Source organism: Ruditapes philippinarum, unplaced genomic scaffold (genome assembly GCF_026571515.1).
Source record: "Ruditapes philippinarum isolate M1 unplaced genomic scaffold, ASM2657151v2 ctg589_1_1_1_1, whole genome shotgun sequence".
In the NCBI taxonomy this organism is placed as follows: Eukaryota; Metazoa; Mollusca; class Bivalvia; order Venerida; family Veneridae; genus Ruditapes; species Ruditapes philippinarum.
The window spans coordinates 114,841-130,338 of NW_026866516.1; the positions used below are offsets into that span (position 1 = coordinate 114,841).

At 32.8% G+C, this 15,498-nt stretch overlaps 1 protein-coding gene across 1 annotated transcript in view; it reads left to right on the forward strand.

Moving 5' to 3' along the window:
* LOC132732727 (uncharacterized) overlaps positions 1–15,498 on the forward strand; it is a 101,483-nt gene that overhangs the window by 61,989 nt on the left and 23,996 nt on the right. The window contains exon 13 of the mRNA XM_060719208.1: positions 2,340–2,443. Coding sequence (XP_060575191.1) covers positions 2,340–2,443 — 104 coding nt within the window. The remainder of the gene's footprint in view (positions 1–2,339; positions 2,444–15,498) is intronic.

Consider the following 15,498-nt stretch of genomic DNA (forward strand, 5'->3'; position numbering starts at 1 on the left):
CGCGGGGCGAAGGTTTATTTATTAAACTTCGCCCCGCGCCCACGCTAATAAGCGTGTTTTCGCTGCGCGCCCCCGCCATTTTAACTTGTTATTTTTCGACTTTTCGCTTGGCAAGGTTGCAGGGTGAAAACACGAATGGCACAAATCAGCCATCATAATGTAACGATTATAGAAAATGTAACAGCCTACGTGACCGACAAGTTCTTGCTACTTTACCTATATTTTGTAAAAACAACAAAATGTAAAGACAGTGGCAAAATGTCTTGCATGCTCTTTGCAGACCCTTGTAAGTCCCCTTCCAGTTTAACCCGAGGGGACTTTATGTTAACCCTCCGTCCGTCAGTCTGCCAATCCGCCGCCCGTCCACAAATTTAGATCCCGCGATAACAAAAAGTATTGAAAATATTTTTATGAAACTTGATATATTTATAAACGGCAGTCTGGAAATTATGCAAGTCTTTTTTCCTTTCTATATTGATTTGTTTGGTTACTGTGGCAACAAATAGACATGAAATATACCAAACATTTTTTTTTTGTGATAACTCCAGTGTCTATACTAGGATTCTAAACAGGGGAGATTTGTATCGAAAAATGAGAATTTATTACATTTGTTGATATTTTTCCTTCTTTATCAAAGTATAACTTCCCCCTGCCTCTGGACAAATATGGGGGGATTCTCAAAACTAGTTAAGTGAATCCCCCTCCAAGTTGGACTCAAAAAGTAATATAAAATAATTTCATCAAACCTTAAATATGGATATAAGGCCAGTCAATTTTCACACATCTAACACAAACATTATTAAAATAATTCCCCTTTAATTATGAATTTTCACGAAAAGGAAATATTTGTTTTTATATAACTGCTTTATTGATTAATGCATCAACTTCAAACTTCAAATATTTGTTTCTTGTTACCACTCAAATAATGTGTGAAAAAAATTATAAACTGTAACTTTACTATTTCCAGAATTATGTTCCCCTTGAACTTTTTAAAGACCTTTTATTTGTTTAAAAGTTAACTTCTACAACATAATGATATAACAAGGTTTATAAATCTAGCGTTTATATTTCCAGAATGGTCTTCTCCTTAAACTTTGGGTTTTCCTTATTTTCATTGTATAACATCCTATAACTTTCTTATCTATGCATGGATTTACTTAAAATTTGAAATACGTGATCATTATCAACACATACATCATATGTGATATTAAGTGTAGCGCCTGGGTTAGATTACGTCTAGCGCCTGGGTTTCCATTATTTATTTTTTAATTTGACAATCTATGACAATATCATTTTTCAAGCATCTTTTTTTTTCAAGAGAAGTCTACTTTTAAGTTTAAGAATTTTGTTTTAATGTTTTGTATGTGATGTTCTTCTTTCAACCAGGTATGCTTAACAATTAGACCTCTGTCTGTGTGTCCGCCCCGGACAACTGTTTACTGCGATCACTTTTGAAGAACAGAACAAATTTACTTAAAATAGAGACAAATGGAAACATTAGTTATACATATATATTCTGAAAATATTAATCCTTTGATTATCTGTTGTTTAAATATAATTTCCGTATTACGCAGGGGAACTTAACACATTACTATGATACAAACAAAGTAAGAACTCATAAGGTTAAATTTCATGTCTTTCAAATGGCATAATTGAAAGGCCGCGGCCCTTCAGAATGTTGCTTGGGTTTAAACCGGTCTAACAGGTAAGGGTATTCTGTATTTCAATACTTATATAATTGCTTGTTTAAGTTAAGATCAACTTCTTTATCATTTGTACACATATACACAAAATTCTACAGAAAAGGTATTGTTATTGAAAAAAAAACTTGCATAGCAGCTAATGTTAAACTAACATTTTCCGCTATGTAAAAACACAGCGTCAAATTTATATAAGACAGACATCTTTTTTTGTGAAAAAAAACGTACTCATTGTAACTGGAGCTCAAGCTAATTCAACATAAAGGCACAGTAATAAAGACTTCGTGTTAACCTTTGAAGTTAAGAGACCAACTTGGGGACCCAAAACTCTTTTCAACGTTTGTAACTGCATGACACACTTAGTGTGTTATGATACCAATTCTGCCAATAACATGGAAAGCTTATCTAGAATATAGAATGTATCAGCATTTTGTATATTCTGTACGGTGAACAAAAGAATGATGAAAGAGCAAACACATTTACATTTGCTCTGTGCCTTGAATTTAAAATGTAAGAATTGTTGTTTTTACCGTTAAGAACTATTAATTCTGTTTGTTAATCGTTTTTAAGACTATTGCACTTTAAATTCATTTAAAAACATATTTTCATTATTCTTTATTGTTATTTCATTACAACTAGGTGAAATAATACATGCCACACCAAAGTCCACAGTGATTGAAATATCATGGAACAAACCTATTGTAACTGGGAAATCGATAGAATACAGTGTATGTTGGAACAAGGTAAATCTTAATCTTTCAAGCATTGCTTATTATCAAATTATCATCGAAGGAATCTATTGATAAGAGAAGTGTTTACAAAGTGAAATTAGCTGATTAAATCGAAAATGTTTTCTATGCCAATTCATGACATTTTTAGTTAATTATATTGCTGGCCTATAATTGATGTGATGATTCTTGGTAAACAATTATCTATTCATTGCGGAAAAAAATTATCCTGCTTTTGTAAATATTATATGCTTATATGTGCTGAATGAAGACTTGCCGAGTAAACCTAGCTAAGACCAGTAATTGAGTCACATGGTTAAGCAATAATTAAATATTTTATGTTGCTGTGCTTGTTGTATGTTAATCGTTGTCTCTATTTATAATATAATAAAACAATTGTTTGAATGAAGTAAGTTTAAGTATTTGTGTATTTCTTTGCGAATTACTGGAACTTTTTAAAAAATATTTTCTATTGCGAAAAATCTGTTTACAATAATTATAGCGGTAATTCAACGAAACTAGCACAGATTAATCAATATGAAAAAAGTAAACCATATATTGAAACTAAAAGCATTATAAAACGATAAATCGAATACATGGTTTGGGGTGGAGAAGGTTTATCTGGTTTGAGGCAGAAGTAAAACTTGACTCGCTAAAGGTTAGATTACGTAATTATTTTCCCATAGACATACATTATAAGAAATACAGTAGGGTGAACGTTTCGGTTGTCAAAAATAGCGTTTTTCGTGCGTCCGTTTTTCGTGTAACGTGCGTGCGTATAGCGTGCAACGTGCGTTTGCTGAAACGCTTTCTCAAGCGTGCATCGTTTACAAGCGTTTAACGTTTATCGTTTTCCGTGTATCGTTTTTCGTTTATCGTGCGTCTGAAAGCGTGCGTTTCTTATTCCCAGAAACGTTTAGCGTGCGTCTGCGTTCGTCTAAGCGCTTAAGTACCGTGTTTTGCGTCTGTTAACTTACTATTGAGAAGTAAAAGAATATCTTAGATATATTATGTAAATTTCTTGTTTCTTAAACATGTAAGAGATGTTCTGTGTCCCTGTCAAAGAATAGAAATATTATATAAAGAAGTATTATTGTGATATTTACATTAAAGTTTTAAAGTTTGTGACCTCGCGGTGAATACTGGTCAGATTTCTACATGCTTTACGCCGAAGATTAATTTGTTTTAAAATTCTATTTTACATACGCATAAGATATAATTACTAATTAATTGCAACATTTTTGATATTCAATTCAGCAAACAGGTGTTTATATGCGTACCAATATATATTAGATATGAAGTTCGTCAGACATCAAATGATGGTAATCAGACTAGCACCCCACCCCCTTTCTGACTTTTCATCAAAGACTGTCTGAATCCTATCCGAATACTATTTAGGGTGATAATTATTTTAGACAGTTCCTTCCTATTTTTCTTGACAGATTTATATTGATATGTAACAGCCTGGCAGGGACTCGAACCCCTGACACTCGGAATACGATTCCGCGGCTCTTGAGTTCCTCTGAGCTATTCGGCCGCTTACACGTTTTACTTGTTTAAATACTGAATAGTTATAAACCTACTGTGTATGCAAATATTTCTTCGAATTTCCCAGGGTTACTTAGCATTGTGAATTAATTTCTAGCTGGGCTATACAAATGTATGTCAGTCACAGGGTGAGAAAAAAAGTGCATCCTGACATGGACTCGAACCCGTGACCCTCTAAATACTGTACCGCAGCTGTACCGACATTTGTTAATAGTTTCATTATTTGTACATGTATAGTGAACGCTTAAATAATTATACATTGTACATTGTACTATTTCTATATATTTGTACAAATAAAAATAGCTAGATTTTTTTCTAGATAAAAAATTCTATGGTGGCTAAAATATACCATGTTGTACTTTTTAGACATGTAATCACAACAGACCGGCTAAGCCACCCTTTACAAAATTCCCCTATCTGTCAGCTCATAATCAAGGCATAGAATACTATTTTTGTATGTGGCCTGGGCTTTTACTGTTCACTTACAAACCGTATAACACTGATAGCGAACAGATGCGCAGGCTGGTCTGGATCCATGCTGGTCGCAAACCCATTATGTTGGTTTTATCGTGACGCGGCTCAAATATATCTTAATCTTATATGAGGTCCATAATATAACCCACTTTGATAAACATATATAGCTTTCTTGATTTTTTTCTGTATATTATCTAAAATCACTTTTAAGGTTTATCAATCCGTAATCATTACTTAACATAATACCCCTTTGAGATACCCGAGCCTGTGTCGCCCTTTGCTAACTTAAAAGTATATAACCTTTCCATATATAACCATATAATTCTTTGAAGATTTTTCTCAGCTGAGTTAGATAGGTATGCTGTACATAGTCCCAAGTCACTTGTTTAACTTCCCTCAAGTAAGTTATAAACCTCATAACTGATAAAATTCTAACTATAATATACTTAAATATCACCTATGTATTTATATAAATTTACAAAAACCCATTTTGCATTCTAATATATCTTTTGGGACCTGTACAATTTCAATTGATTGTAATTTTAATTTTCCTACAATATCAATTTTATGCTTCATAGGTAGGTCAGTTCATTAAAAAGAGCATAATACAAGATCCCTTTGAAAAGTAATGTAATTGATAACTCAATCCAAATAAACTTTATTAATTAAAAGCTTTAATAAGATGACTTAAAAAAAAATTCAATAATTGTCCATGAAAAATATAAATGTCATAGTAAATTCTATGTGGACCCCAACTATTAAAGAAAGCAGTGCCACATAAAATGTTGATACACCGGGTAATTTTACCTTAAACTTAACCTCTTAGGAAATGATACAGAATTTTTTTATATAACATGAATCTATTATATTAATTAACAAACATATCTAATTGACTAAAATAAGGTAGTCCTAACAAATTTCATTACAAAATATGAGAATTATGGCAAATCTCCTAAGATGCCTAAATGTCCAAGATAATGCACTAAATCACTACAAAATATGAAAATTTTACCTAATTATAAGAGCCTTGGAAATTAAACAAAGCTATTAGAGGAACATTAATCTATCATATTAATTAACAAACGTATCTAATTGACTAAAGTAAGGAAGTCCCACCAATTTTCATTACAAAATATAAGAGTTATTGCAAATTTCCTAAGATACCTTACTGTCTTAAGATAGAACACCAATTCACTACAAAATGGGGATTTTTACCTTATTATAACAGCCTAGGAAATGAAACAGAATTATAAGTGCAACATAAATCTATTATATTAATTAACAAGCATATCTAATTGATTAAAATAAGAATATCTCAATAAATTACATTGAATATTCAAAAAATTATGGCTTATTTCCTATGATGTATAACTATACAAGCTTACACACTAATTCATTAAAAATGGGAGTAATATTACCTGAGTATAACCTCATGGTAAATGAATCAAAGTTATATAAGCAACATAGTATTATTATATTAAGTTATACCTACATCAAATTGACTTATATAAGAATATCCCAACAAATTTCATTGAAAATTAAGAAATAATGGCTAATTTTCTATAATGCCTTATTAATAACTTTACCAGTTTTCTGGTCACTGAAACAAAGTAAGTAAAGCCAAATTATGTTATACTATCAAGTAACTACTACATCTAATTGACTAAAATAAGAAAACCCCATTGAATTATATTGACAATGAAGAACGATAGGGTAAATTTTCTATGATGCCTATTTGTTCAAGCAAATACATTACATCTTTAAAAATGGGGGTAATTTTACCTTATTATAACCTCCTAGGAACCAAGTTAGTAAGGCAACATATTACTATAATATTGAGTAAATATTACATCTGTTTGATTGATATGGAAAAAAATCCACCAAATTTCATTGAAAAATAAAAAAAGGTATGGCAAATGTCCTATAATGCAGACAGAGGGGTTCATATCCACTATCAGTAAGGAAGTGTTCCCTTCCCCGTCAGGGGACCATTACTGGCATGGTATATGGAATCACAAAAAAGATACTGTAAAACTGATTTTTTCATTTTTACAGCTCAGAACTGTTCACTATTGAGGGGAGAAGATGTGCAAGCAGACTGATAGCTTAGCCGGTAGTCAGCTTCGACTGTATTCAAGGGGTCCCTGGCTCAAGTCCCAGTGAGGCTGCATATTTTTCTCACCCTTTGACATTTGACTCCCAACAGTTAGTAATAAAACAATGTGAAATTGGCCTTGAAGTTTCATACCATCACCTATTCCAAAGGGGACTGTGATGGATGGTATAAAACTCAAAGTCCTATTTCACATTGTTCACTGTACCCATTCAAGGACGAATTTCAATAAAGCAGGGGAATATGTAATGGTTCCGAACTGTTCACTATATAGGGAGATGATGCGTAAGCAGCCTAATACAATATAGTTCAGTTGGTTGAGTGGCAGAACGGTATTCCAAGGGTCCCGGGTTAAAGTCCTGGTGAGGCAGCAACTTTCTTTTTTAACTTGTGACAGTAACAAAAAGGAAGGTACTAGGCATTTAATGTTCCTTAATAATAATAAAGCATATTATAACATATAGTGCATAAAATATCAATAAATTTCAATTTCAATACTATGAAACATATTTTCTGATGCGCTGCTCTTTTGGTAAATCCATATACTTTACAGTTTACACATGATTCACAAATTATTTGAGTGCAACACTCCTTCCCTCCTGGCACTTATGGATCGAGGTGCATGAGGTTGACAAGTTTCTCCATTTTCCTCATTTTTTTCTCGCTTACAGTTTCGGGCCCAAAATAGAAGTTTATTCTTAATATAACACTTTAATTCATTAAATTTCATTAGGCTTTTCACACTTCTATAATCGTTCTTATCTGTTATATTAAAACATATTTTATCAATATCTTTTTATGGAATTTAATTTTTTGAAAAAAAAAGAATAAATATATGCATGTAGTTTTACAGCTGATAATTTTTTCAGAACTCATATTCAAAATCAAATTAATATTTATTTTCCCAAGGAAATTTCATTATACTTAATATCACCGAAAATCTTTTTTATATCAATCATGTTTGCAAGTATGTTTTATTACATGCTTTTCGGTGGTTTATAGAAATATATCAGTGAGTTAAAAACTGGTAATTTCACTGTTTGAAGCAGTGAAATTATCGATTTGATAATTTCACTGTTTTGAATATTTGAGCCCAGTACGTTGTTTCAGTGAAATACAAGCGTTCACAGTACTGGAAACCAACTTAATGACGTGACGTCGTAAATAACGTCACGTTTAGTATTATTTGGCGCCTTTTTCATTTAGTACTAAGTTAAAATGTCTTTTTAAACGTTTCTTTGCATATAATAAAAAGAAAATTTGTTTAGTTTAATGTAAGATCGAAATAGATTTCACCTCGTGAACACCAAAAGTTCATATTTCACGAGTGGCGTAGCCACTCGTGAAATATACCTTTTGGTGCTCACTCGGTGAAATATATTTCGATCTTACACTGAACTAAACAAATATCCTCTATTTATATTATATATATTTAAGAAATAATATATCCCAAACAGTGATTTTATCGCTCAATAACATCACTGTTTGGAGTTCGGATGCGAGGAATTATATCATGAGGGCGTAGCCCCAGTGATATAATGATGCACATTCGAACGACAAATAGTGATGTTATCAAGCGATAAAATCATTGATTTGGATATACTATTTCGATTCTAACACGACATCAACAAATAAATGTTGCCGTACTTGAGATGGTTAAGCAAATTTGCGCCTGATTTGTTTCCGTACTTATTTTCAGCGCGTCAGATTTTTAGTGGTTACGTCACGTGTATAATGATTACGTCACATGTCTAAATATAGAATGTCAAACTGTGCATCTGTTGCATAATAACACACACTTTCTGTTCTTCTATGTTCAATAGGGTAAATGCGGGTCATGTTAGAATATATTATAACCCATAATGCATGGTATTTATTATATATATTTATCAAATTGAAACAAGCAATTATCATAGTATTGCAAGCAATCCATAAGTCCCCTACCGGTTAGAACCCCATCAACATTCTGAAGGGCCATTGGCCATTCACTAATGTTTCAATTTTTCTCTGTTTTAAGTAAATTTGTTAAGTAAATTAGTTGGAAAAGTTCTTTAAAAGTGATCACAGGAAACAGTTTTTATGAACAGACAGACAGACGGACTGAAGGACCCTCTAAAGTTAATATTTGAAACATCCCTGTTACCAAAATATAACATTTTTAAAAGCAAATTCGTAAAAAGGATATAACTCTTGAATTAAAGATGCAATTTCATAAAAAATTTCAGCTCTTTTTGACTAATCACAAATATTGTTATATTTGCCATGTTTTAAGCCTATTTGTTGCCAAGGCAACCAATATTTTTTCAAAATAGGAAGAACAGATAAAACAAGCATAATCTCAAGACTGCCACTACCCATATGTCAAGTTTCATAAAAATATTTCCAGTACTTTTTGAGTTATCACTGGATTCAGTTAAGTTTATGTGTAAAATTTGCCATATTTTCAGTCTATGTGTTGCCATAGCAACCAGAATTTTCAACATAGGAAGAAAAGAAAAAGACATGTATAATCTCCAGACAGCCATCTACCCATATTACAAGTTTCATAAAAATATTTCTATTACTTTTTGCGTGAACACTGGATCCAGTTTATGTGTAAAATTTGCCATATTTTCAGTCTATTTGTTGCCATAGCAACCAGAATTTTCAACATAGGAAGAAAAGAAAAAGACGTGAATAATCTCCAGACTACCATCTACCCATATTTCAAGTTTCATAAAAATATTTTTAGTACTTTTTGCGTTATCACTGGATCCAGTTTATGTGTACAATTTGCCATATTTTCAGCCTATTTGTTTCCATAGCAACCAGAATTTTCAACATAGGAAGAAAAGAAAAAGATGTGCATAATCTCCATACTGCCATCTATCCATATATCAAGTTTCATAAAAATATTTTCAGTACTTTTCAAGTTATCGCGGGATCCAGTTTTGTGGACGGACTGACAGACGGACGGACAGACGGACAGACAGACGGACGGAGGGTAAACCTAAAGTCCCCTCCGGTAAACCGGTAGGGGACTAAAAATGGTGGTTAAAAATTGAGGTTGAAACTTTCAGGGCCGAAACGTCCAGGAGGTGTAAAGTCCTGAAACATATAGATTTAGCCCTTGTCTGGAAAATATGTTGGGCTGCCGGTCTGCAATGTATGTTTTCCTTTATTTAAAAAGGTCATGTATTAATTTTGTTCGCCTGTATGTAAATGATTTGATAATTTGATCGCTGATTTGCTAAAGTTACTACCATTCGTTTTATTTTGTTTACGCCAGAAGAGGTGTCGAAGTAATTATTATCTATCTAAGAGATTCCTGGTATAAAGCAAAGTATTTTTTCAGAAATGTGCATAAAGACGACCCTGTTAAATCATTTTTAATGCATGTATTAGCGCTTGATGGCTTGTAATTTCAATAATCATTTGTTTAGGCTGCCCGACAAAAAATAATATTGTGCCAGGTTGAGTGCATTCGCGGATTGATGTCATTACAGCTTTAACCTGGGACATAAGATAAGTTAGTTAACATAAACCCGTTTAAAATACATGAATGGCTAGCTATCATTTAATCAAATCACTAAACGATCTAGCTAAAGTTGTTAAAAATTTATATGATAAGGATATTTTATTAACGTTTAGAAACGTTTTCTATTTTGCGTGCGTTTTAGCGTGCGTATATCGTTAAGCGTATTTCGTTTTGCGTGCGTCTACGTATTTCGTTTCATAAAGCGTGCGTGTAACGTGCGTTCGTATAGCATGTAACGTGCTATACACGCCTATAGTATAACGCTAACATTTACCGCGTCTTTACACAATGTTTGTATAACGCTAATGACGTCACGTCAAATTATATGCACGAATGTGCAATACCATATTTACTGAGTGGCAAAATCAGCACCGGTGTGTGATTAAGCATATTAATACATATTAAGCGCATGTCAATAAAATTCAATTTTAAGTGATATGAAAAATATTTTCTGTTGTGCTGTCTTTGTAAATCCAATAACTTAACATCACAACCAGTTTCCTTATTTTCCTCATTTTTTTCCTCTCGATTACAGTTTCAGACCTAAAATAAAATTGCGTTCTTAATATTCATATATACTCATACATTGTAATGCCCTAGAAATTTTACCTTTTTTAGTGATTTCACTGGATTTCAGTATTGATTATTTCTACTTTCACTTTCGTTTTGAGAAGCTTTAACTGGCGACAAAACAGTAAATCATGCGATGTCCAAATGAAACATACAGGACATCAACTTAAATCTACGTATTGTGCCAGCAATTTAATCATTTTTGATTCTGGAAGCTTTTCCTTTAATGTTATCCATTTCCCTTAATGTTATCCGTGGTAGAATCCTGTGTTTTTAATCTGTTTTCGTGACTTCTGTCAAAATAGTTAATTCCTTTATTTTACACTCAAGATTATATAGTTCGATTGTTTATGATGCAGCCTCACTTAATATATAGATTTGCCTCATAAATCCATCTGAATTTAATTGTTAGCACTGTATATTTATGAAACATTGCAATGCATTTTCAATGTTGGCCATGTTGGACTATTACATAGAGATTACGTAGTGAATGCAAGGGATAGTTCTTTATTCGATTGCGCATAAAAAGGAACACGTTACCCTAACTATTTTACTTTCGATATTAATTAGCGCATGATAGCTTATAAATATTTCTAAAAATCATTTGTTGAGGCTGTGACAAAAATTAATTTCGGTGCTAGGTTGAGTGCATTTCAGTTCTTACATAAACTCGTTTAAAATACATTTCTAGCTACCATATATATGATAATCAAAATTTATCGCTAAACGATCTACATGTAGCTGAAGTTGTTAAAAACTTAAAATGATTACGATATTTTATTAAAGGTTTAGAAACGTTTTCATTTTGCGTGCGTTTTAGCGTGCGTATATCGTTTAGCGTATTTCGTTTAGCGTATATCGTTTTGCGTGCGTCTGCGTATTTCGTTTCGTTTTGCGTGCGTATTATACGTGCGTTCGTATAGCGTGTAACGTGCGTTCGTATAGCGTGTAACGTGCGTTTTGCGTGTAAACTGACACGTTCACCCTACTAACCATAAAAATTACCTTAAAATTTAGTATTCATGCTAAATATGTAATTATTTGGGAGGATGATCTGCCTGACACATACAAAATGATATTGTTATATAGGGATGTACGACCAAACTTTTCATAAACTTTTCCCAAAGATAACTACCCCCTTTTTACTGAAATTTTCTGCTGATCATAGGACTGACATATAGTTTTTTTAAATGCAAATATTCAAGTATATTATTATTCTAGAGACTAACTAATAGTTCATTATCTTAAGAAAACAATTTTTTCGTTTCCTAAAAAATCATACTTTAAAACATCAAATTTTCATCCAATCACCTAATGTCCCATTGAATCTTACGTTTTTCCCTTCACATTTTGCAACCAGTCGCTGACTAAGTTACAACTTAAGCTCACCAAGATACACTTCCTCTCTCACTGGATAAACCATCGCGATACCAATCATGTACTCTCTTTTGTTCCATTTACACATTGCTTATAGTGTTTTGTTGGTTTAATTGCAATATTACCTTTGTGTGACTGAACTAAAAAGGCATAGTATTTGAATAAAAAAATAGTTTTATTTGAAAATTACTGCGGCCTTACATGAACCTTTTGATCAGGAACAATAGAGCTTGGATCTCAGAAGTGAGATTTCGAAAATTGTTAACTTAAGTTAAAGATCCATGTTCTAAGATCTTAGATAAATTTCATATTTTCGAAACCCCAAAAAGTAGATTTTAAGCAATTAGTTTTGAAAATTAGTTTATCTATAACATATCTGATCTTGAAGACTGATTTATTGAAGAAAGAAAAGCAATAGAAACGTTATAAATTGAATAGGTCAGGAAAGTAAGATCAATTTGAAATCATATAATTTCGAGACACAAACACATCATACTACCATTGAAGCCTGTTAAGGCTGTTTTGACTTAGGTCTGAACACTTGGATCTTACCATTCAGGATATATAACTAAGTATCAGTACAAGTTTCACAGAATCTACCTTTGGAATGCGCTTTAAAAATTAAAATACATCGTTAAGGTTTACATGCTAATGGTTTTATACTAAATATAATCAATTCAAACTAACAAATTCTACAATGCAGTATCTAAGATGTACCACCAGGTGAAATAACATAATCTTAAGTGCTAACCATGAAAGGTCCCTAAATTTTGCATTTGCTATTAACAAGGTAAAACATGTTAAATATAGAGATTTTTTGCCGTTTTAAATCTTAATCCGACCACGCTACCATACCAAGAGATTTCACGCGCACTGTTTGTGACCTCACGAAAAAATGATAATCGCGGCGCAAATATACAATATTATGGTTGCCAACAATCTCCGTTCACAGGTAATAGACACAATCAATTAATGTAATGTATATACGCTTATAATACTATATATTAAGAATAAAGGCCCCTAACGAGAGAAAACTATCATGGAAAACCATCAAGAACTGTGCTGTAAGATCATTCGCATTCTACCACTGCTCTGACATGTACGTTATAAGGCATCTAGTTTTTGACTTCTGGTTTACAGCTTGTACAGGAATAGTACGTTGCTTAGCTGTGCGCTGATTATACCATTTCGACTCGCATATAATGAAAAAATATTATAAATTAAATAAGCTAGTATACTCAGTGCCATTGTAATGAAAACTGACCTGTGTAAATTTTAAAATGGTACTGTTTATATGAAATTAATTAAACGTTATATCTATATTTGCATTTTTGAAAATTTGTTACCGAGGAAAATAATTTTACTTCATATTTTGTTTCGTAGCCTTTACAGGTCGTCTGTCTGTCACTATGTCTGTCCGTCCGTCTGTCCGTATGAACTCAAGTGACATAACGGTATAAATATCCATGTTCATTCCGTACAGACTTGTACTTGTGGAGGAAAAGGTTGCTCGTGGGGTGCAAATACGTTGATACGGTGCTTATAGGGTTTTGGGGTTTTAGAAATCAAAAACGGAAAACCCGCAGAATGTCAACTCAGAAAGAACGGAGGTCCGTCCGTCACAAACCTCGTCCGGACTTCTCCTCAAAAAGTACTGGTGCAATGTTATTTAATCATTAAAGGAATGATCAGTAACACATTCAGTTGTGCACATCATCGGCATTTTTTTTTTTTTTTTTTTTTGGTTCAATGCTTTTTGTCAGAGTTGTTTATTGTTTTAGTTTTAATTTGTCCGGACTACACCTCTTACACCACTTATGCAATTTCAATGAAACGTTACAGGATTGATTGATGGCTCAAGTACGTGGGAATATTACACTAGTTTCCACTTGAGTGATTTTTGGACGAGTAAGGGCCCTTCAATATGAAAGGTGCTAATAAAGTTTGTCCAGACTACTTCTCTTCAATTTCAATGATTGATCGGTAGCACAAGATCTTGCGCATATTATACGGGTTTTCCGGTTGAAGGATTTTAAGCCAAGTAACTGCCCTGGTATATAAACGCGATTTTTGTGTATCCTGCTACACAATATCTGCAACATACAGTTATCATGAGGCGACACATGTGATCATTGATCGACCTTGTGATTGACAATGGATGTACATGTAACAGTATTTGAGTTTGTTGAGCGAGAGTATTAATAAATTGTTAGAATAAACTTTGCAAGTTTGTTAGAGTAGTAAGTATAATATAGTCTTGACGTTTATTTTAACTTTAACCACAGCTGCTGTAAATTTATGTAAAAAGGTATTTTCTTTCTTCTCAAGGAAAGTTGCTGCGTTATAAGTTTGTACTAAAGATTCTGGAACTAAATAATGTAGGTTCGCCGTTTAAGGTGATTCAGCATTGTCAGCCATGTTTGTTTTCATTACATGGGTCCAAAGTAGATCAAAATTCATATAACAACAAAGCTCACAATGTAAAATGATCAACCATTTGAAAGTACACTTCAGGTCTATGTTTTAAGGAGTATTATAAACAAAAATACAAATGACAAAACATTAAGAATATTTACCTTGAATATGCTACATTTCTGAAGACGAAGTACAATCTGTTGCAAAGTTTTATGCACATTTTATGAATGGTAACATCCAGTTAAAAGTCAGTTTAATTGCAGACAAATGCTATTTTTTTGTGCAGAGTGCAATAAATTGGTTCCGACTCCCACGGTCAATGTCACACTTAAATGTCAAATTTTGCAAATTTCTACATTTCATGTCCGCCCCATACTTTTTAAACTTCTGAAATTTGTTTGAGACAATTTGGCAGAAAATGATGACCATATGATATCACCTGAAGAGCACAACAATTGTAACATGTACGGTACACAAATCCTGTCAGTGAAAAGCAACCCTACCACCGAGAGGAGTTTATGCCCTTACATATATATTTCCTATATCTTAATTTACCACCCTTTTTACATATTGTAATGCTCATTATGAGTATTATATGACTTTCCACAAACGTCGTTACATAACTTTCCCTTCCGGGAAGTAGGCCTGCGAAATCTGTGGGTACGGCAACTCCGGTCAGGCAGTTTTTTACATTCCACCACACTGGCCACTAACTGTAACGTGAACGGCTCACAAATCTTGTCAATAAAAAGCTAGCTCACCAACGAGAGTGGTTTAACTTCATGCCGTTATCCATGTATATATAGGATATTTTCCTATATGTTAATTTACCACCTTTTTTGCATATTGTAATGCTCATTATGAGCAAAACCGCTAATTTTTTTAACATATCTTGGCACAAGTGATCACCATTATGAGACGATGTACAGGGCGCAATAATTGGGTTGCTACCACCAAGGTATAGGTCGCACTTAAAGGTCAAGTGTTAAAAATTCTACATTTCATGACCGCTGAAAAAATTGAAATAACTTGGCACAAGTGATCACCATTATGAGA